The sequence below is a fragment of the Notolepis coatsorum genome (genome assembly GCF_963971535.1).
Source record: "Notolepis coatsorum genome assembly, chromosome: 2".
NCBI classification, from domain to species: domain Eukaryota; kingdom Metazoa; phylum Chordata; class Actinopteri; order Aulopiformes; family Paralepididae; genus Notolepis; species Notolepis coatsorum.
The window spans coordinates 229836864-229859213 of NC_140166.1; the positions used below are offsets into that span (position 1 = coordinate 229836864).

The 22350-nt window shown below is 40.6% G+C and overlaps 1 protein-coding gene across 1 annotated transcript in view; it reads left to right on the top strand.

Annotated features, from left to right (window-relative positions):
* Positions 1-17241, top strand: part of LOC311223871 (wee1-like protein kinase 1-A) — a gene marked incomplete at both ends in the record, with an annotated part of 33493 nt that extends 16252 nt beyond the window's left edge. Inside the window, 9 exons of the mRNA XM_084308634.1 lie at positions 8299-8510; positions 8935-9001; positions 9399-9571; positions 10707-10975; positions 11292-11381; positions 11473-11558; positions 15187-15307; positions 16777-16975; positions 17085-17241. Of these exons, the coding sequence (XP_084164760.1) occupies positions 8299-8510; positions 8935-9001; positions 9399-9571; positions 10707-10975; positions 11292-11381; positions 11473-11558; positions 15187-15307; positions 16777-16975; positions 17085-17241 (1374 nt within the window). The remainder of the gene's footprint in view (positions 1-8298; positions 8511-8934; positions 9002-9398; positions 9572-10706; positions 10976-11291; positions 11382-11472; positions 11559-15186; positions 15308-16776; positions 16976-17084) is intronic.
* Between the last annotated feature and the right edge of the window lie 5109 nt (positions 17242-22350).

Here is a 22350-nt window from a genome sequence, read left to right on the forward strand (position 1 = left end):
TGAAATATTTTGCACTGTTGTCGCATTTATCTTGTTGAAATCCTCCCACAGGTTCTTTTTACTACCACATATTTAATTGAGACCCTTTATTTGTTTATTATTTCAATTTAGCTGGAAATACACTCAGAGTATGATGTCATAATAGAACATTCTAGAACATTTGTGATGTCACAGTATGATGTCATAATAGAACATACTAGAACATTTGTGTCATAGTATGATGTCATAATAGGACATACTAGAACATTTGTGATGTCACAGTATGATGTCATAATAGAACATTCTAGAACATTTGTGATGTTACAGTATGATGTCATAATAGAACATTCTAGAACATTTGTGATGTCACAGTATGATGTCATAATAGAACATTCTAGAACATTAGTGATGTCACAGTATGATGTCATAATAGAACATTCTAGAACATTAGTGATGTCATAATAGAACATTCTAGAACATTTGTATACAGTATATATTCAACAATTCTCTTGATGATCAGGTCAACAATTGATTATGGTTGTTATGTGTACGGCTCTGCGGCCAAGTCTAATTTGCGAAAGCTGGATGTGCTTCAGTGCAAGGCTCTGAGAATCTGCTGTGGAGCTTTTAAGACCACCCCTGCTTCAGCACTATTGGTGGAAATGGGGGAGTTACCCCTAAACCTGAGGAGAGTAAAGTTAGGGCTACAGTACTGGGCAAAATTGAGTGGGACAAGTCTGTCCTTCCCAGCTAGGTGTTTACTTTCAGGAGATGGGGATAAGTATAAACCTTTTTTGGCCAGTATTGATCAGTGGGCCAGGAAGTTGAGACTGCATCAGGGGGGAGTGGCGGAGCACACTCGGTGGCTATCAGTGCCATTTTGGCTAGTGCCTGATCGAGTCATTGAACTTAGGTTCTTGAAGGAGGAGGATAAGGGCGAGATTGTGGAGGAAATAGGGAGGTTCCTTCTGGAATCAGGGGCTCTGGAGGTGTACACTGATGGCTCTGTGGATCCTGAAAGTGGGAGGGCAGGATTTGGGTGGTGGGTGCCTCGGTTAGGGACAAAGAATATCCGATGGCAGCTCAGTATTTGTGACAGAGTTGCTTGCCATCCTCTGGGCATTGTGGTGGGTGGAGGAAGTGGGACCAAGCCAGGTGATTATATGCTCTGACTCGGCTGCTGCACTGATGGCTCTGAGTGCAGGTGGGTCTAAAGCTCGCCCTGATCTCATTCAGGAAATAATGTTGGTTTTATATAGGATTGCGAAGGCAGGCTGGTCAGTGGAGTTTTGTTGGGTCCCGGGGCACGCTGGGATTGCGGGGAATGAGATGGCTGACTCCCTTGCCAAACAGAGCCTGGGAAGGGAGGAAGAGATAGGTATTTCAATGGGAAGAGTAGAACTCAGAGATAAGATAAAGAAAGGAGTTGAGGCTGAGTGGCAGGATGAGTGGGAAAGGGGGACCAAGGGAAGGCACTATTTCTCTCTGCAGCCTCGGGTCAAGATCAAGGTGGAGGGATATGGGTCAAGGAGTGATAGGGTGAAGATGTGTAGACTGAGGCTGGGGCACTGTGGGTTGAACAGTAGCTTGTGCATTGTGGGCAAACATCCAGATGGGGTGTGTGAATGTGGAGAGACTGAAACTGTCGGGCATGTCTTCCTAAAATGTGAAAGGTATAGGAAAGAGAGGGAAATCTTTTATAAAAGTCTGGTAGAGCTGGGAGTCTCTTCCTTCTCTCTTAAATCATTCTTTGGCATGGATAATGAGAACCACCAGTTGATCACAGAGGCAGTGCTGACATTTCTGCATGCTTCAGAGTTGTACCAGAGGATATAGCGTTAGTGTATGTATTAGTATTGGACAGGCAAGAGGAGCAGAGAAGAAGGAGAAAGTGTGAGTTGAAGAGGCCTAAAGATGGAACACCACTAGTGTAGTATAAGAAATGAGGAGGGAAGAAATACGCCAAGAAAGAAGAAGAAGAAGAAGAAGAAGAAGAAGAGATCATCAAAAGAAGTGCGGAGCAGCGTTTCCGTTAGCCGGTAATTACCGGTATTTGACCGCCAAAATCTGTTTAAGTCCGACATATTTAATATCTCCGGTCTTAATGTCCGGTGAAAATAATTCCCTGAGTCTAAGCACAATTTGATTATTTGAATTGTATTAAAATAGGCTAAAATTAAATAGCCTATGCGATGAACGAAACGATCATTACATTTGTTTCCTCGTTGCTTCTAATAATAACAACGACGTCGTCAGCGAGAGCTTAGTGCTGGGTGTGCGAGTGCATGTGAAGCTGCAGAGCCAGAGAGGCAACAGCACAATGCAGTATTCCAGCAGTACTCCAATTCAGCCATTTTCAGCCAATGTTGGGTGGGGGGCGCTGCTGTGCGGTTCCCAGAAAAGAGCCAATAACAGCTAAATCAGCTTCTCTGCAGCGCCATACTCTTTGCAAATAAGTCGTTGCGAGGTGGAGAGAGTCGTCACGCAAACCACGATAATGTTGCCGTCTCTCTGCTTTCTCAGTTCTTCGCTTGATATAATTAATACAAATGTCCAATATAACGGAATTCGTTAGCTCATAAAAATGTGATTATAACAGACTGCTGTTTAGTGTCGGACCGACTGCCCACAGATACGCGGTCTATTTTATTTCAAGTCAGCAGCAGCACGGAGTATCGAGGGACTTATTTTATTTGGAATATATTAATTAATGACTGTATACGCAAAAGTAGCCTAGTTTTAAGTAATAATAGTATAAATCTACATGCCTTGAGGATGACATTCTTTATATAGCCTGCCTATCAATTGTTTTAAAACTCAATAAACTATGACCGGAATTAATCTCATTTGTCCGGTAGATTGAAATCTTGCAGGTCACGGAGACCGGCAACAATTTTTTCTAACGGAAACCCTGGTGCGGAGGGCAGTAATACGCCACGATGCGTCTACTCTGCCGGAAATTCAAAAGAAGAAGAAGAAGATCTCATTGTTCACAAGAAGAAGAAGGAGAAGAAGGAGAAGAAGAAGAAGGAGTATAAGAAGAAGTAGAGCTCATTGTGCATCTTGAAACAGGACTGAACAGAAAGACTAAACAACATAGATTGAAGCCTGCATTTCTCAAACAAGATGCCTAAGGTGAGTGTCCACAACGGCTAGCTAGCTGTTCTACTTGAATACTGAATGTTAATATTGAATCAGACAATATTGAATACTGAATGAAAAAAGACTAATTTAATCAGATGAATCACTTTATTTGAGGATATTAAAAAAATTATACTTTTATTTTATTTATTTATTTATTTTTTATTAAAAACGAAGGTTCGACCGTCCGTTTAATCAGATTAATCACTTTATTCAAATTGAGGATTTAGTTTTGAGGATTAAAAAATAAAGTATAATTATTAGGGATGCTCGATATTGGCTTTCCTACCAGTAGCGATATACCGATATTGTCCAACTCTTAATTTCCGATACCGATATCAACCAATACCGATATAAGCAGGCCCCCCCCCCCCCCAAAAAGGAATAATTTCAGGTAATTAACACTTTGATTGTCTAAGGCTAAATTCATGATATACCATAGGTTGCCAGCTCTATTTGTCTATGGAGAAGTTCCCCTTCTTTGCAGGGCTATAACTTTTTAAATTCTATTGCTAAATTGCCATTATTAGGGCCCATTCAATGTCCTATATGTATTGTTCAGGGTGTATGAACGTTAAACTTTTTCATTCACATATTCATACTAAAATATGATCTAAAGTATAAGTATGTTTTCATCTCTTTCTGCAGCTTTCTCCAGAACGTGATTTATAGCCCCAAATGCATTATATTGATGATCAAATACAGTTTGATAGCAATCGGCGCGATATAAAAAAAATCCAACTGGACGGACTTCTAGAAGTTACTACACGTCATCTGATGTTGACCGGATGGGCGAGGGGGCGTTTATAATTCCGTGGGCAGCGTTATACCATTCATCTAATGTGGGTAAAATGTTCATCATAGCAGTTAGTGTCGAACACGGAAATATTACACGCTAAAACTCACCCCAGTCTCCGCGGGCCGTTGGGCGATCAGCGTGGGGTAGACAGTTTTCCATTATGGGATGTAAAAATATCCGGTCCATTTCCAGCTTGTATAATAGTATATATGTCCAAATCATGTTGTTTATCGAGTTATTGGCAACGGATCGCTATGTATTGTGACGAGCTAGAGTGCCGGAACCTATACCGAGTGCCCGGAAGTAATATGGGTGAACAGCACATCGTCCAAGTAACTTCCTGTTAGGCGATTGCGCCGATCGGCCACCAGATGGCGCTCTTGAACCGCTAGAGGGTTCAGTGGGGCTTTTTGGTGGGTCTCAGGCCAGCGGATGGGAAATATGAATCCGATTTTTGAAATATTGATATCAAAGACGAGTTACGGCATCTTCGGCAACTTGAGCATGGCGGGGAAGGACGCCTAAACTCGTCTTCTGGCAGTTAAAGTGTTAACATTACATATCTCTTGTTGTGGAATTAACACAACATTATGCATACTTTTGACAATAAATAAAATCAGAATTTGTTCTTACAAAGCAAGCAAGCCTGTGTAAATAAAGGTTATAGAAATGTAAAAAATAAAATAATAATATAATTCTTTTTAAACAGATACCGATATTTTCCGATATCACATTTTAATGCCGATATCGGCCGATAATATCGGACATCCCTAATAATTTTTTTTTTTTTTTAATAATATTTTTTTAATTAAAAACGAAGGTTCGAACGTCCGTTTGAAAAACCCTGACGAAGTTTGAATCCCAAAAACAGGCTTCGGGACAGCTTACCAAACATTATTATTTATATTATTCAAATGGCCCTCAAACATGTTCCGTTGTGATGTCACAGTATGATGTCATAATAGAACATTCTAGAACATTTGTATCTATTCAACAATTCTCTCAGAAGATCTCATTGTGCATCTTGAAACATGACTATTATGACATCATACTGTGACATCACAAATGTTCTAGAATGTTCTATTATGACAGCATACTGTAACAACACAAATGTTCTAGAATGATCTATTATGACATCATACTGTGACATCACAAATGTTCTAGAATGATCTATTATGACATCATACTGTGACATCAAAAATGTTGTAGGATGTGCTATTATGACATCATACTGTGACATCACAAATGTTCTAGAATGGTCTATTATGACATCATACTGTGACATCACAAATGTTCTAGACTGATCTATTATGACATCATACTGTGAAATCACAAATGTTCTAGAATGGTATATTATGACATCATACTGTGACATCACAAATGTTCTAGAATGTTCTGCCATTCATTCCTTATGACCAACATTTCCCGTTTAAAGTCAATGTGTAGGCAAACGGTGCAGTGAAAGTGAAACTCTCCAAAAAGTTATAGCAACTCGAGTTGGAACAAGCCGTTTTTTTTTTGTATCCACTTTTTCTCCCATTTCTTTTCTATTTTTCTCCCATCCCAATTTCGCCTCGCCAATTCTCCCTTCAATTCACCCCTCCCCTGTCTCGAACGTTGCCAGACCATGCCTCCCACTGGTCGGCTGCAGTGAGGACGAAGCCTTGCATCACATGTCCCCTCCGGTACACGAGGAGGCAGCCGTTGCATCTTTTCACCTGTACAGCGCAATCTCTCAGTGGCGAGGAGTAACGTGTGGGAGGCTCACGCTGCCCCCGTTACTTCCTGATTCTGCTGTACAGGCGCACCAACCGACCTGTAGGAGTCGCTGTCCACAACGTCCGATCCCCACCGGCTTTCCCACCCCCTAATACTGCCAATTGTATTAGTATGAAAGACCAGCCAAGCCGGAAGCAACGCCGAGAGCTGGGCTCGAACCCAGCATCTCCTGCGTTAGTGGCGAGCGCCTTGCCCACTGCACCACTTAGCTGCCCTCAAGCCGGTCGTTTTGGTACCTTACACTTGTGTGGTGTGAAAGCTCTGGCAGGAGTTACTGGACAAAAATCGGCAGAATAAATAATAAATAAATAAAAATAAATAGTATAGATTACAATAGTGTGGGTGGTCACCTCACTGTAATCAATGTGGACGGCCACCTCTTTCTCAGTAAGGCTCTCCTTGAGTGACTTCAGCCTCTGGAACTGGTGCTGGATGTTATACACATGAATGGCCAGTATATTTACATGGTCCTGAGTGAGGTCAACAAGTTTGTCGATAGATGTGTGTGTCTTCTCCAGTGCTGTGTTTTTGACATTAGTCTCCTACAGTGCACCATCTTTTCCCTTTTTTGTGATTTTACCTGTCCGGGTAACCCACTGGTCCCAGGAAATTATGTTTCCCTTGGTTGATGGATCAATAGTGGTAGGGAAGGTTTTGCCTTGGCATTGAATGCACCTTCTGTACATGCATTCCATATCACTTGAGCATTCTACATTCTAATGCCTTATTCATTTTAAATATAAACAATAAACATTAAACAAGAACCCTACGAGGCTCAAAAAAAGAGTTTGAATTTACGCCTAATGGCAGACTTATTTACCCAAGGGTTTCTGGTTTACTTTTGATTGTTTATGGTTTATTTATATAAATTGAATAAAGTATTAGAGTGTATCTATCTAGCCATACATAATGGCGGACTTATTTACCCAAGGGTTTTTTATTGTTTATTGTTTATTTATATAAAATGAGTAAGACATTAGAGTCTATCTAGCCATACATAATGGCGGACTTATTTACCCAAGGGTTTCTGGTTTACTTTTTATTGTTTATTGTTTATTTATAAAATGAATAAGGCATTAGAGTGTATCTATCTAGCCATACATAATGGCAGACTTATTTACCCAATGGGTTTCTTGTTAACTTTTTATTGTTTATAGTTTATTTATATAAAATGAATAAGGCATTAGAGTGTATCTATCTAGCCATACATACTAGATGTTATTGCTATTTTGATTTATGTTTTTGTTTCCAGTATAACAATTTTAATTTTTAATCTTATATCTACATTTACCATCTGTATATTGTGGTAATTTTGACTTTAGTTTTTTCATCGGTTTTCCTCTTTATTACGAGGCTCAAAAAAAGAGTTTGACTGTAAGCCAAAGGGCGGACTTATTTACCCTAGGGTTCTTGTTTAATGTTTATTGTTTATATTTAAAATGAATAAGGCATTAGAATGTACCTATCTAGCCATACATATTAGATGTCAATTTTGGTTTTGTTTCTAGTATAACAATTTTATGTTTATGTATCTATTATCTACATTTAGATCTACATTTTTTATTTGTATATTTAGGTAATTGCGACTTAAGAATGGACTCTAGACATCAAAGTACTTCCTGGGTCAAATTAGACCTTATAGCAATTCAACACACCTGTGGATGATGTCACTTCCTGCTTTTCTTGGTATAAAAACAATATTGTCGGTGAGAACATTTGCTAGCCATCAACACTGAGGAAGGAACATTATAGTTCCGAAACATGTTTGTTTCAGGCTGCCATTAAATATACCAAAATCTGTGAGTGCTGGTCCAAGCGTATTGCTTTCTTTTTCTATTCGAGTTTATTAAATGTAAAATTAAGTCAATGGTCCATAGAAATCAATGTGGATGCATTGCGCTAATGAGAATTTAAGCACAAAATGTACTAAAATATTAAAATAATTAATTGTTATGAGTAAACAACTCATTGTACAAGAAAGAGCAAATTTGTATCTTTAATATTATGTTTTGTTTACTTGAATAAATGGTAACCTTTATTTAGAAAAGATCACGGCCATGGTAAATCATTGATTTCATATTTGTTGACATGTTTGACCGAATATCGTTTTTGGTGACACTTAAAACTGCTATTTGTATGTGTAATATATATAAATTAAAATGTATACAATGGCAAGCCAATCCCCTTTTAAAATGTAAAGGTAACCTTGTCAGTTGCTTAACCAACGCCTCATGTTTAAAGGTACCATTGTCATTGTCTGTTGCATAACTAGCTACCATTGACACAACAGTACAGTACACTTACATAATCAGAGCAGCCAGCCAGCCAAATGACTCATTGAACTGGAGAGGGTTTTTTGTCTGGGCATGTCTTAGACTTATCACTGGGGAATACTGAATCACAATAGCTTATACAATTAAATAATTATTTTAGCATTTTCAGCCAGATCTAGATATTCAGAAGATTTGTCTCACACAAAAATGCAATCTCTCATTGTGTGTGTTTTCAATTGTCTCACTTGTACATATGAGTGCTTAATTTGATCAAGTATCTCTGAAATGGTCTTCCACCCATTTTGAGTAATGGTCATTCTTTTGCAGAGCTTACTGTCCAGAGCCAGGGGCCCGGGATCGTCCAGCATACGAGTAGCCCTGTTCAAGACTGCAGCGTCGTCGGGGAAAGCCTCTGTGGACAGTGACTGCAAGAGAAGCCAAACCCCTCTGGTCAATTTCAACCCCTTCACCCCTGACAACATCCTCATCCAGTCTGCCACACAGCAAAGGATCAACAGGAAGAGGGCACACTGGAATGAGTATGTCACTTCAAGTATTTTGTTTTTAACAATTTGGTGTAATCAGTAGGACATGGGTCTATTATTATATTAATTGGTCGGTTGGGTCTTAAACCATTCATATTCTGTTGATCGATTAGTAGTTTATGCTTTTTTTCCATGCTGAATGGAATTTCCCCCCAACACAACGTACTGCTTATAGCACAGGCACTCACCTCAACACATGTACATGTCTCTTATCTTGCTGATGGACTCAGATTGAAAGCCATTGTTGTAGTAACCAGGTTTGTTAAATCCGTTGACTAAGTATGACTAAGGCAAAGGGGGTTTGGCTGGAAACCAAGACCTCATGGTCATTAGTGAATTCCGCCATGTGGTTGTGAACTCCCTCAGTGCTGCCCTCTGGTGTGCAGAATGTTTCCTAACAGTTTATTGTCTTTTCCAGCTCCTGCGGTGAGGACATGGAGGCCAGTGATGGCGAGGGTGAGGAAGAAATCCTCCCACCGTCCAAGGTAACCGCTCTGTCCTCCCTGTTTGTCTTTGATGGGTGAAAACTCCTCTGTGAAATCTGCATCACTTAAAGGTGGCGTTTCACCCCCCAAAATAAACATATTTTTCCTCATACTGGGTGCTATTTATCCGTCCAGATAGTTTTAGTGTGATTTGCCTAGTTTGAGATATCTGCCGTAGAGATGTCGCCAGTCACTCCAATGGAGCTGATTGACACACTGTTTGTGGTGCTTAAAATGGCAAAAACTCAGAAGCAATGTCTCTTTACAGAAACCATAACCTGGTTACAATTGAGATAATCCACAAGCCATGGAGTTTCAATTTCATGTAGGAACTATTTTCTATTTCCCATAATAATGTATTCTGAATTTCTTTCTAAAATGTTTCTCACCTTCTCAGAGAATCACCATGATGGAAAGCAATATGGTGTCCAGATACGTGTCAGAGTTCCATGAGCTGGAGAAGATCGGCTGTGGGGAGTTTGGCGCTGTGTTCAAGTGTGTGAAAAGGATAGACGGCTGCATCTATGCCATCAAGCGATCAAAGAAGCCTTTGGCAGGATCGGTAGATGAGTAAGTCAAGGTTTTTCCTATGTAATGCTTTTTTCCCCAGTAGATGTGTGAAGATGTTTGCTAAACATTATTTCTAGTCACTGCAGATGTCTCTAGTTTGCTTTGCACAGAGTTTTGCACCATCTCTGTCTTCTTTCGAGATCAAAACGGCAGCATTTACGGCATCCGAATGCCCTTCGGTCAGGTTTCGCTACAAGATCTATGTTTTTAGCAGAATTCAAAGCGGAAACTTTACGTAGCGGCAAAGCACATTCTGGGGTTCGATCAGAATGTTACCTGCGAGTTGAAACTTTTGAACACATGGCGTGAAGAAAATAGGCTATACACAATTATTATTATTATAAAAAATAAAACAGCCGGAGATGCGGTAATCAGCATTTCCAATGGCAGATTTCAATCTGGATTTAGTACCACCAGACGGGGCAGCAAAAACCGTGAATGAAATCTACTCTTAAGTAGTTAATTTTTTACGATGTAAATTGCTCCACCATTTTTCATCAGATTGCAACACGTTTTTTTGCTAGACGTTCACAGAAAGGTAGAGAAACTAACTCCGTTCTATTTTATGGCAATAACGTTCAGGTTTGTTCCACCCGTGAGATATGATCCCAAAAATAAAAGTCAGATGATTGACGAGGGCTGCAGGTGTATTTTATTTTAAGCCCTGGGTCTCTTCTCTCAAAAGACTACACTCAAGTTAGGCTGCGCCAAGTCCTCGCGTCAATAAGTGGCTTTTTCCGACTCGATGCGCTGAGATTTCTATAAACACATATTTGTCTAAACACTTCAAATCATTGGTAAACAAACATAGTGCTGAAAATAAACATTTCGACTGCCGTTTTGACCGGCTTGGCTACATTTGAAAAAGAAACACAACATTAATTAATACGTTCTGTATTGATGGATTTATGGTGTGCTATCAATCTCGTACCGGACCACTCGGGCATAAGAGGTTAATTCCTGTGTCTAATCGGCACTGTTCAGTAAAAGCAAGGGATCCGTACTTTGTATCGGCCGATGGTGAACGTTGAGTCCTGGGAATCATTTGTGGGGTCCTTTTTTGTGATGTTTATTTCAGTGCTGCTCAGAGACATGACCTAATTAAAAGGGTTTTCCCCACCCCCTCCCATCACAGACAGAATGCCTTACGAGAGGTGTATGCCCACGCTGTGTTGGGCCAGCACCCCCACGTGGTGCGCTACTACTCGGCCTGGGTGGAGGACGGCCACATGCTCATCCAGAACCAGTACTGCAACGGCGGCACGCTCTCCGACGTCATCGCCGAGAACTACCGGCGGCTCCGCTACCTGACGGAGCTGGAGCTGAAGGACCTGCTGTTGCAGGTGACCCGAGGCCTCAAGTACATCCACTCCTCGTCACTGGTGCACATGGACATCAAGCCAAGTGAGTCGAGGAACCGGCAGCGGGCAGCCCCATTCAATGTCTATGGAGTTGCCCCACATTTTTACATTCCAGTGGCATCACCGGTCTGGAGGATTCTCCAAAGAAATGTCTGATTTCTAGCTTTAGGGAGAGAGTGGTGCATGTTCACAAATACTGACTGAACTGGCCTCCTGGTCCACGGGAAGAACATATATTAATAATTAAAATCGGTGGCATTTGCTTTAAATAATTCACCGTATTATACTCTGTATGGATAATGTTATCTGCCACGTCTTTGTTTTGTACAATACTTATCTATTTGCCACCTGTCTCCTAGGCAACATTTTCATTTCACGCAAGACCGTCGCCACCATGGAGGATGAGGATGATGATGGAAATTTGACCACCAGCGTTGTGTACAAAATAGGTACGTCATTTTCAAACGCATGCCCGCTGCAGTCAACATCATTGCTACTTCAAGCAAGAATTGGATCAAAACTTTTATTTGTTCCTCTTAGGTGACCTTGGCCATGTGACTAGAGTAAACAATCCACAAGTAGAGGAAGGTGACAGCAGGTATCTGGCCAATGAAGTTCTACAAGAGGTAAGCCTCCATCTTGCTATCAACCCAACCCGGCCTGGCTCAGCAGATGCATGGTTACAGGGGTGCGGCCACAATATTCCTGACGTGATGACGTCAAACAAATTTTCATGTATAGGTCAATAGCACTCTGGAGTTATCTGCCCAAATATATCATTTCTATGGATAATATTACTAGGGCTGTCTTAAATACTTAGAAGCTTCGTTCGATGGCACAAGCTTCGAACATAAAAAAAAAAAAAAAATTGCCTCAAATCTTTCGCCTCCAGAAGAAAATGGCATATCACAACTCTACAACAACTTTGTCAAATCGCCTAAAAAACGTAAGTATCGTTGTACATGACGGCGACGCCACACAAAACATTAATAAGGCTATGCCTATGCTGCTATGACTAATGTGTTACCAAGTTGGCTAATTTAATTGTATCATCTGCTTTTGTAGGTGCATTGTCTGATATAATTATAAATGATAAATTAAATATAATATAATTGTTTGCTTGATAGACGAAGGTTGCAACATAATTATGTCATGTCGTTGGCTGTGAGAGCAGCCCCACTGCACCCAGGCAGCGCAGCCGAGTGAAACCTTGTTGGCTGCGTCACAGTCACGAAAGGGGCTACTTAATTCATTAATCCAATCCACTTTATTTATAGAGCACATTTAAAAACAACAACGTTTACCAAAGTGCTGTACAAGTCCCACAACATAAGATACAAAAAAAAAATTATATATTATTATTATTTTTTTTCTTCGAAGCTTCGAATTAAAATCGAAGCTCGGCCCCGAAGCTTCGATTGCCAAAAAAAGCTTCGAAGGTCAGCCCTAAATATTACAATAACTTTCCAAACGCTTTCAAAGAATTACCTCACCAAAGAATAGGATTGGCACATACCCATACAGGGCTGTACAGTGCGACATGCACGTGCGACACTGACGTCAGTCTGTGCGATGAAAGGATTGACTTCAGTAGCACTGGTGCGATGGCCCGTGCCTGGCGGAAAAAAGAAAAAAAAAGTGACGCGGTAAATTGAATGGGCCACGGCGCTGTGCTATCCACTTGGTACTTGTAGTCTTGTGCGATTAAATACAATGTCCCTTCTGCGTAAGACTCCATATATCAAACACCAAATCCCATAATCCCTAGCGAACAATATCCCCGCGAGCTCAATGTACAGTGACTCATATCCGCTCGGCTCAGCTCACAACACCGCAGGACTCGTCTCAGCAGCAGACAGCAGCGTTTGGAACGCGGACATTGAAACGGAGCTAGTGGATAGTGTTGTCGCGACCCAAAACAAATCCCTGCTGTTTTATTCGGCAACGGGTCAAATGCATATAACATGCTTTGCAATCCTCGCGTCATAAAGTCCGAAATGAACGTTACGTTAGCATAAGCTAACAACAAGCTGTTCAGAGCCATATAGAGAGAACAGCAGACGGGCAGAGTGAGTAGGAGGGGGCAGACATTCTCCCTTCTCTGTGTGTGTGTGTGCGTTTGGAAAGATCACATGAAGTCAGACGAGTATATTATATTGATAGTAAATGTACTGAGGGTGGACAGATAATGTTATTTAAATTTAAACATAAAAAATACAATACAAAATAAATGTATTCATGATCATGCAACATAAAACGGTTGCGTGTTGAGAGTTCCAAAACATTTAACTTAAAGTTAAAAGCTCAATATATCAAAACGTGGCACTTTACAGTGAACAGGAGGTCTATGTGTATTAAAAACAATAGATTGTTTTTCCTTTTAAAAGTCTGGAAGAGGTCAAAAAAAAATGTCAAATGATATTTCCGTTGCCTTTTTTGAGTTGATCTAAATGTTACTGATTGTGTTAAATGGGCTTATGTTATGATATCATCTCATATCGATTGCAGGCACCTGCATCGTATCATATCGTGGCATATATCAGCAAATATCGTATTGTTGTCCAAAGAATCTATATCGTATCGTATCGTGATGAAACTGGTGATTCCCACCCCTAGTAGAGTCCATACACCCAACACCAAATCCCATAATTCCTTACACGTAACGTGTCTGGCTGTGTGACGTCAACTTGTCAGCATATAATGACAGCCAAACATGGCACTGCAACTAAATAACACAAATACAATAGGCACATTTGTGACTGTTACAAATATAACACATTTTATACTTGTGCTACAAGATTTTGGCCTGTGCTACAAAACGATCAACCTCTGTAGCACCAGTGCTATGTGCAAAAAAAGTTAACGTACAGCCCTGCCCATATGTTACTATTATTCTACTAACCTTAAACTCTTTGATTTATTTATTTGTATAGTCTGCTTGCTTCATATCTGTTAAGTGTCTTTTTTTCTCTTTTCTTTCTGGGCCAAGTGGGTCTGTTGAGCCAGGCTGGATGGGTTGTTGGTATTTACTCTGTTTAATTGTACTGATATGTCTGTCATTGTCTTATTATTATTTTGTTTTACTCTTCTCATTTGTGTACCTGCGTAGGTTGATGGTTTTTCTGTGTGTGTATATGTGACCAGGCACAGACAATAGGGTTAAGTTACATTATATCAAAGTACAGGCGGATACTTTTCAATCTATATGGGGTAGGTGCGTGTTACCATAGCTCAGTGTATGTACGCTGTTCTCTGTGTTCGGGAGACGATTACAAACCTGATTATAATCATGTCTCTGCCACAACCACAGCGCGAGCTGTGAGTGAATTACGCGATGGGGAGCATTATGGCAGGAGACTTTTTTTTAAGAGAGTGAGGCATGTGCCACGGAAGTGGCAATTTTTTTTGAAGTAAAATACCAGGAAGAATAAAATACATTTACTTTTAAACAACTTTATTCTTTCTTTGCGGCCCGGTACCAAATGATCCACGCCAAGTACCAGTCTGCGGCCTGATGGTTGGGGACCTCTGCTATAGAGCCTTCTCTCTGTACTCCGTTATGCGCACGGTTACAGCCTTTCGGAGCGCGTACTGGAGTAGATTATTCAATGCGGCTGCCAGCCAGCTTTTGTGCAACAGAGAAATACAATTTCAATTGTGACGGAGAGAAGATAGTCTCCCGATTTCAATTTAACAGACTGTATTAATGGTATTAAAAGATATGAATGTTTCTCTGCATATTTTCACACCGCCAATAAAGTACTGGGCCCGTTGTTTCCGAATGGATTTTGGTGCGTCTGCTTTTCCTCTCCGAGACAGAAAGTACTTAGCCAGTGGCCACTCCCCTCAGACGCAACTGTAGTTTTTTCACACAGCGAGGAAAAATGGAAAATAATATTGTCGGGACAATCCAACAATAATGAACACGTCTACAAGTCATATTAAGTTTTGCAAATAAGTAGACATATAGAGAGCATTTCAAAGCACTCAAAATTGCCAATATCTCCATTTCAACCTATTTCTGAATTGTGACATTTTGGGGGTTTTCTGCAGAATCATGAGCTCCTTAACAAGACGCGTTAAACTGTGCCGGGTCACTGTATATGTATATATTTTATGTATGTTACATTTCGTCATTTAGCGGACTCTTTTTTCCAAAGTTCATATGTATGCATTTTACTGTATTGTATTTCTATGTTCACTAGTTGGATCCTTTATAACTAAACATGGACATCTCTGCCCTCTTTCTCTCAGGACTACAGTAACCTGGGTAAAGCGGACATCTTCGCGTTGGCACTGACTGTTGTCAGCGCCTCGGGTACAGAGCCTCTGCTAGAGCCATATGAAATCCGCGTTCACGGAATCGCGGACGGAATCGCGGAATTAACCAATAAAAATGGAATCAACTGCAAAACGTGGAATATTGCAGAATTTGGCCTAATCTGGACTGAAATTTCGTTTTTGGGTGGAACGTTTGGTGTACACGCGACCGGGGAGACGGGGACTCTACAGCGTGTTACACACAACACAGCCGCGGTGCTCAAGCGTCTGGCTGCTTCACATCAAGAAGCTAAACAATTCCACAATAAGCCCTCAATTCAGAGCAGAACAAGGGACCAACACGGCCAACCTGGCAAATTATCTCACAGACGGAGCTGTATTCCAACCTAACAAGTGTTACTCCAGTCCTCGTTTAGTCCACAGATGTTCCATTCTTGCAGATATCCGTTTATAGAGATTAAACTAAGGCCTGAAATAGGGCTGGGCGATATGGGAAAAAATCATATCGCGATAACGATATGATAATTTTATTTTATTTCTCGATATCGATAATTATCGAATTGTTATCGAAAGTATAAAAAAAATTATAAAAAAAAAAAAAAACATTTTTTTTTAACAACAGATGTATGTTTATTTTGCAGCAATTCTTTGTCATTGCCGCCATCTTTAGTGTTACATCCCCTCACACTCCAGTTCTCAGGCTGCAGCTGGTTTAAAAGCTAAAGTAAACCGGCTTCTCTGCTGGCTGTGGCTCCAGAGGAGTTGAACAGTTCTGGCTCTGCTAGTTTATTTTCGATCTTTTGGCGCTTTTTTGGTGGACAAACCACCGCACATGTGCACCGTGACTCGTGACTGGAGTCTAGTTCTGCTAGCACACATAGCCTACTGTGTACAGACGGTTTCAAAATGTATTTTAAATTAGAAAGCAAAGAAAATAAATGGACAAGAGAAAAAGAAATCTTAATTTGGTCAGTATTGTCATTTGGACAAGCAAAGCCATTACTTTAAGTTGCAGGCAAGAAAGACAAGTCTGTCCACTGTCTCTGGTTTTAAAACTGCCCTGTTGCAGGTAAAAAAAAAAAAAAAAAAAAAAACGATTTTTTTTTAAAATTTCGATATTCGATATCGATTATTAAAATATATCGCGATATTTATCGTTATCGTTATATCGCCCAGCCCTAGCCTGAAACACCATGAAAATGTGTAGCCTGGTTCTTCACGTCAGCATAATTTCCCCCACGCGCCTGTCTGCTCCACTGCTCTTAATAACCACAGGTAGAGCTCATTATTTATCATGGGTTAAAAAACAAGAGCTTGGTAACTATTGGGCACTCTTGACAACACTAAAAAAGCTTGTAGAAATAATGATCCAACAGTCATTTTGAAATGGGTTCCTCCCAGACAAGGACGTCATGAGAACCGGTCTACCACCACACAGCAATAATTTACACTTTTGCGCAGGAATAATCACACATCACAACATCACGCCTAACAGTAGTGATCTTTTAATCACATCCTCCTCCCTTATCCTTGACTCTGTTTTTAAAACATCCCCTGTTCCAGATCCTCCTGCTTTTCTGGTTCTAACCTCCTCCTCTGTTTCCTTCCACCTGCAGTTGATGATCCACCCTGACCCTGCCAGACGGCCATCCACCTCCGGACTCATCCAACACCCCGTGCTGATCACCGCCGCCAGCATGAGCGCCGACCAACTACGAGTGGAACTCAACGCAGAGAAGTTCAAGAACGCCCTGCTCCAAAAGTAAGCACACGAGGGCAAATACAAACTAATTGATCAAATGTACAAACGGCAGAAGTCATATTTGTTTCAACATGGAGGAATTAATCCTTTGTTGTGTTTTTTTCCGCAGGGAGTTGAAGAAAGCCCAGATGGCCCAAGCTGCCGCTGAGGAGAAGGTGCTGTCCACCGACAGGGCCCTGACCCGCTCCACGCTTCAGTCAAACCCCAGAGGCAGTCGGCTCATCGGCAAGAAGATGAACCGATCGGTCAGCCTGACCATCTACTGAGACGATACTTCCAACCCCCCTACTCTACCCCATATTCGGGTAAAGGGACTAGGCTGGAGATCACAACAAGACAGTGGATTCAACACTTTCAGTTGAAGCAGATTTTATATCTTTTTTTAAACAGAGGTACACTCTTAAACTTTTTTATTTTTTAGCATTTATCGCTTTTCTGGTCAAGCATGACCGACAGTTGTAGGGTGAAACGGGAGAGAGAGCAGGGGGAGACATTCGGCAAATGACGGCGAGTCCGGGAATCGAACTCGGAGTCAACCAGATCCGTGACGCAGCACGGAGTCCCGCGACGCAGCGCGGTAACATGGTGTGCTACTGGAGCACCCCGACAGAGGTACACTCTTGAAGAGGACCCAGTCAGTTCTATGAAAAAGACCATAGACTTTGCCGTACTCTGTTCTGAACTCAGCCCCTGGACGGGCTGTGCTTTTGAAACATGCATTCCCTAAACCTTTTTTCTTTATTTTTTACACACTCTTGTCATTCCTCAAAGTCGCATAGATGGATGTCAGGCTCTCTCTCCGTTGTCTCCCTGCACTTCCACACTTGACAAAGCCTGGACTTGCTGGTGCGGTGGATGGGAGACTAAGCTCTTCAGTGTGAATGTACTAAGCCCATAGCCGTGCGCACCTTACTGCCTGTCAAAAGCCTGATGCTGGGTACAAAGAGTTTGAGAGCTGACTTGCTGTGTAATGGAGCACTTTGGAGGCAACTGGTGGAACTTGCCACGTAAAACGTTATTTTTTTGTGTTATTTTAACCTGCTGCTATTCATGTTTGTCTGTATCAGGGTTTGTTTTTCAAATTGGACTGTTATAGAAGCCATTGGCTCTTATTTCCGAATAGCCGACAGGAGGCTGTTTCCTTTTTTCTCTGATCCGTTTTAAGAGTGAAAAATGGATTATGCAGTTTGAGAAAATCAAATCATCCAATTTGTTGGAAGTACCAAATCCAATGATTTAGCCTTTGGTGGTAAGGTTATAAATGGTACATCCTGTTTGTGTTCTGTTGATTCAAGCTGCCAGCCCTGCCTGTAGCATTAGAACAATCATTGTCCTGTTCAGTGGATTCTCGTGTTCTGAATGGAAGTAGTTTCTACTGTCATTTACATGAGGAATATCTCGTTAGAAAGATAACACCCCCCCCCCCCTAACAAAACATTGCATTGTTGTAACCTGTACATATATTCTTTTATTAAATTCTCATCAAATCTATGTGTTTTGTTATTCTGACTGATTATTACCCATTACAAATACAATGGGCTACTTTTTAGTAATTTCCTACCCATCCCGTCCTCCTGAGGTACCCTGAGTCTGGACCCATCTTTTTACAAGATTCTGTCTCCAGGGCCCCTATCTGACAGGATTTTTGTTGTTAAATATGGGGAACTACATCCAATTTAAGAATTCATGTGTTATTCCTTTGGTCCATGATAGTCCAAAAATATTAGTGAGAACAAAGACTTTTTCCCTAATATCCCTAGTGTCGAGTGCTAAAACTCAAGTTGTGATATGAAGTATACTGTCTGGAACTGCTCCATAGACGAGATGTTATAGGTAACAGAGCAGAGTGTGCTTACAGTCACTTCACCACATTGCCTGTTGATGCTACATTTAAATAGGGATAGGACGGATATATCTCAGTGTTTTCAAGGCATGAAAGTCATTTATAAAAAGTGCAGAATAATCATATTATTCTTGTTACCTATAACAAAGCACTGTTTAGAAACATACTCTATGACCTAGCGTTAGCTAGGCTTAAATACAACTTCCATTTGGCTCGGTTAGCTGTAAACATGGTGTAACTAAGCCATCTATAATGTACAGTGTTATAAAATAAAAACAATTAATTTATCTGACTCTTTTTATTCATAGAATGACACATCCGAAACCAAAAGCCAGTTCACGATAAACAAGTTTTAAGTTAACATCTGTTTTTATTAGGGATGCTCGATATTGGCTTTTTTTACCTATACCGATATTGTCCAACTCTTAATTTCCGATACCAACCGATACCGATATATGCAGGGTTTCCCTCCCCAAAAAATGGAATAATTTCAGGTAATTAACATTACATATCTCTTGTTGTGGAATTAACACAACATTATGCATACTTGCATACAATAAATAAAATCAGAATTTGTTCTTACTTGCTTGCCTGAAGGTTATAGAACTGTAAAAAAGAAAAAAATGAAAACCGATACTGATATTTTCCGATATCACATTTTAATATCGGACATCCCTAGTTTTTATGCACGCAACACTTTTTTTCTGTTATTGTGTAAGTGAGAAGTAGCCTACACTATGCACTTAAGTTTTCTCTTTCAATTGAGTTGTATTCTTTGCAATAATTTCTCTTCATTTTGTCTTTGTCTATATGTTATAATTTTGTATTGCATTACAGATGTTATAAAAATTTAATGATGAAGCAGTTTGAACTACTTTTTCTATGTAACTTAACCCAACTATAGTATCTTGAGGGTAGCTTTGCTGTAGTTCAATTTCTGTGAAGTAATTGGTTGCTTGTAGGGATGCACCGATATAAAAATTGGCCACCGATACCGATACTTCAACTAACACTATCGGCCGATACCGATACCGATATTTGTATATAAGTATTTTTAATTTTTTTTTTATTTTTAATTTATTTTTAATGAAACTACTGTATATTTGTATGTGTATGTTTGTATTTGTAGGCCTCTTTACTTACTTAAAAAAAGGAAACATCAAGAAATATGTTTATGGTATCACTATCCCTCTCCCAGTATCGTCTGGCGGCCTGCAGAGGGATACTATTTTCTCAACCAGAGCTTTCAACCAATGCAATGGAACCATTCTGGCGGCCTGCAGCGGGATACTATTCTCTCAACCAGAGCTTTCAACCAATGCAATGGAACCATTTTGATTGACAGTCGATTCGGCCAATTACGCCACACCGCTAGCACCCACCTCCTGCTGTCCTTACCACCAATCGGCAAGCGTTTATTCATTTTCTACTTTCGGGCATGCCGCCATTGTTCTGTTTGCGAGAGCGAATACGTTAGCTGCCCGGCCCGCCGACCAGCGCTCCACAGCATGACCAAATGAGACAATGATTTTACTGCAACAAATGTTATAATAAAACAAAGCCTTTCTATACATTTGTCTGGTTGAAAACTTTATTAACAGATTGCAGAATGGGTAGTTGGGTACGGAATGAGCAACGGAATGGAACTGAGCTATGAACGGACTAACAGAGTAATGCCTTGTTTACTGCTATCTTCGGGTAAATAATATGCTTGTTATTGAACGTGTAACACTAACTATATAACGTTAATGCCACAAAACGAATGTTTGTGTCATTTTAACAGCAGATACTTTCTTAAATGCCATCTTCCCGAGAGAGGGTGTTGACGGGGAGTTGTGTTATTAATAGCATTGAACAGCTAACCGAAAGCTAGCGTTAACTATTGTTAAAGGTTTAGCCATAACGTTACCTTGGCTAAAGTTGGGGCTATTCATAATGCAGCAATAATGGCTGCAGACCTGCAAGCAAAGTACAGCAAGTTGGCAAAGGAGTAGTATTCCAACGCAAATCACATTTTCACCAGTAACGTTAGTCTTGCATCTCCCGGTAGCTAATGAACGGACTCGGAGTAATGCCTTGCTGCTATGGGTAATAATAATATGCTGATGTTATTGTCCGTGTAACACTAACTATATAACGTTAATGCCACAAAACGAATGCCTTGTTAATCATAAAGTAACTTTGATGCAGTAGCTTGTGTGTGTGTGTGGGGGACGGCGGGCGTTGTGCAGGTAGGTCGCGAGTGAACTTTTTTTTTTTTGCCTTTTGACGCTACAAAAATTGATGGTTATTTATCGCCGACTGCTATCGGCACATTTGAGCTTATCGGCCGATAGGTAGGTGATTAACAGGTGTGGGTTCTTTAATGTATGTGGGAGGAGGTGTATCTTGGCCTGGGTTAGGTAAAATTTCAGGTCAATTTGGCACGGGACACATCAGCAGTGTTCCCTTGTATCATTGGGTGTTTCGGCCTTACAACACTATACACCCTCCGCAAAAGCGCCAGCACTATGAATTGAAAATGGGGGACCCTGATGTAAACTAGAGTTGTTCCGATACCGATACCAGTATCGGAAATGCCGCCGATACTGCCTAAAATGCTGGTATCGGCGAGTACACGTAAATTCTAGCCTCCGATCCCATGATGTAATTTATCTCCTGCCGAGTCCTGCGGAGAGTGAGGATTATAAAATGAACATGTTTTAAAGTGTGATGCTGTGTCATTTTAACAGCAGATACACTTTCTTAAATTCCATTGTCCCCGACAGTGCGGTGTGACGGGGAGCTCGGACGGGAATCGGGATGTGTTTGGCTGGTGTTATGATAGCATTAGCTGGAAAGATAGCTAGTTGGAACAACATCCGCTTTAACGTTACATCAAATCAGATGATCGCCTGTCCTTTCTCCAGGACCTAACACTGTCCGTGACCGTCTATCAACAATAATGCACCCACGGTGAATTGTATTTAAGTTAAGTAGCTACGGACTAGCGTTAGCTGACTATTACTAACGTTATCAAATGTCAATGCGGGAAGACGAGCTAGGTCAGTTAGCTTAGCTTGATAACGTTACCGTGTCTAAAGTTGGTGCATAATCCAGCAATAATGGCTGCAGACCTGCAAGCAAAGTACAGCAAGTGCCAAAGGATAAGAGTCTGAGGCGGAGTTTCAAAAGAGAATGTTGAATATTTATTTTGCATCAAAAATCACAACATGAACGTTCTATCTGCCACTAGCTTACAGACTGAATAGGGTATATCTGCAGAGCCACTGAGTAGCGAGTGCAACACCGTTTAATGTCCGTGTGGATCATTGGAGTAGGGTATATCTGCAGTGCTGTAGCCCATACTCATTGATTAATGATACTAATACAAATCTATACAATCACCTGTTGTTGAATACATACCATTACTTTCTAGTTATTACTAAAACACAGTATAACAGTATCAAAAAAAATATATATATATATATATATAATTTATATAAATTTTTTTTTTTTTTAATGCACTGGTATCGGATAAATATCGGTATCG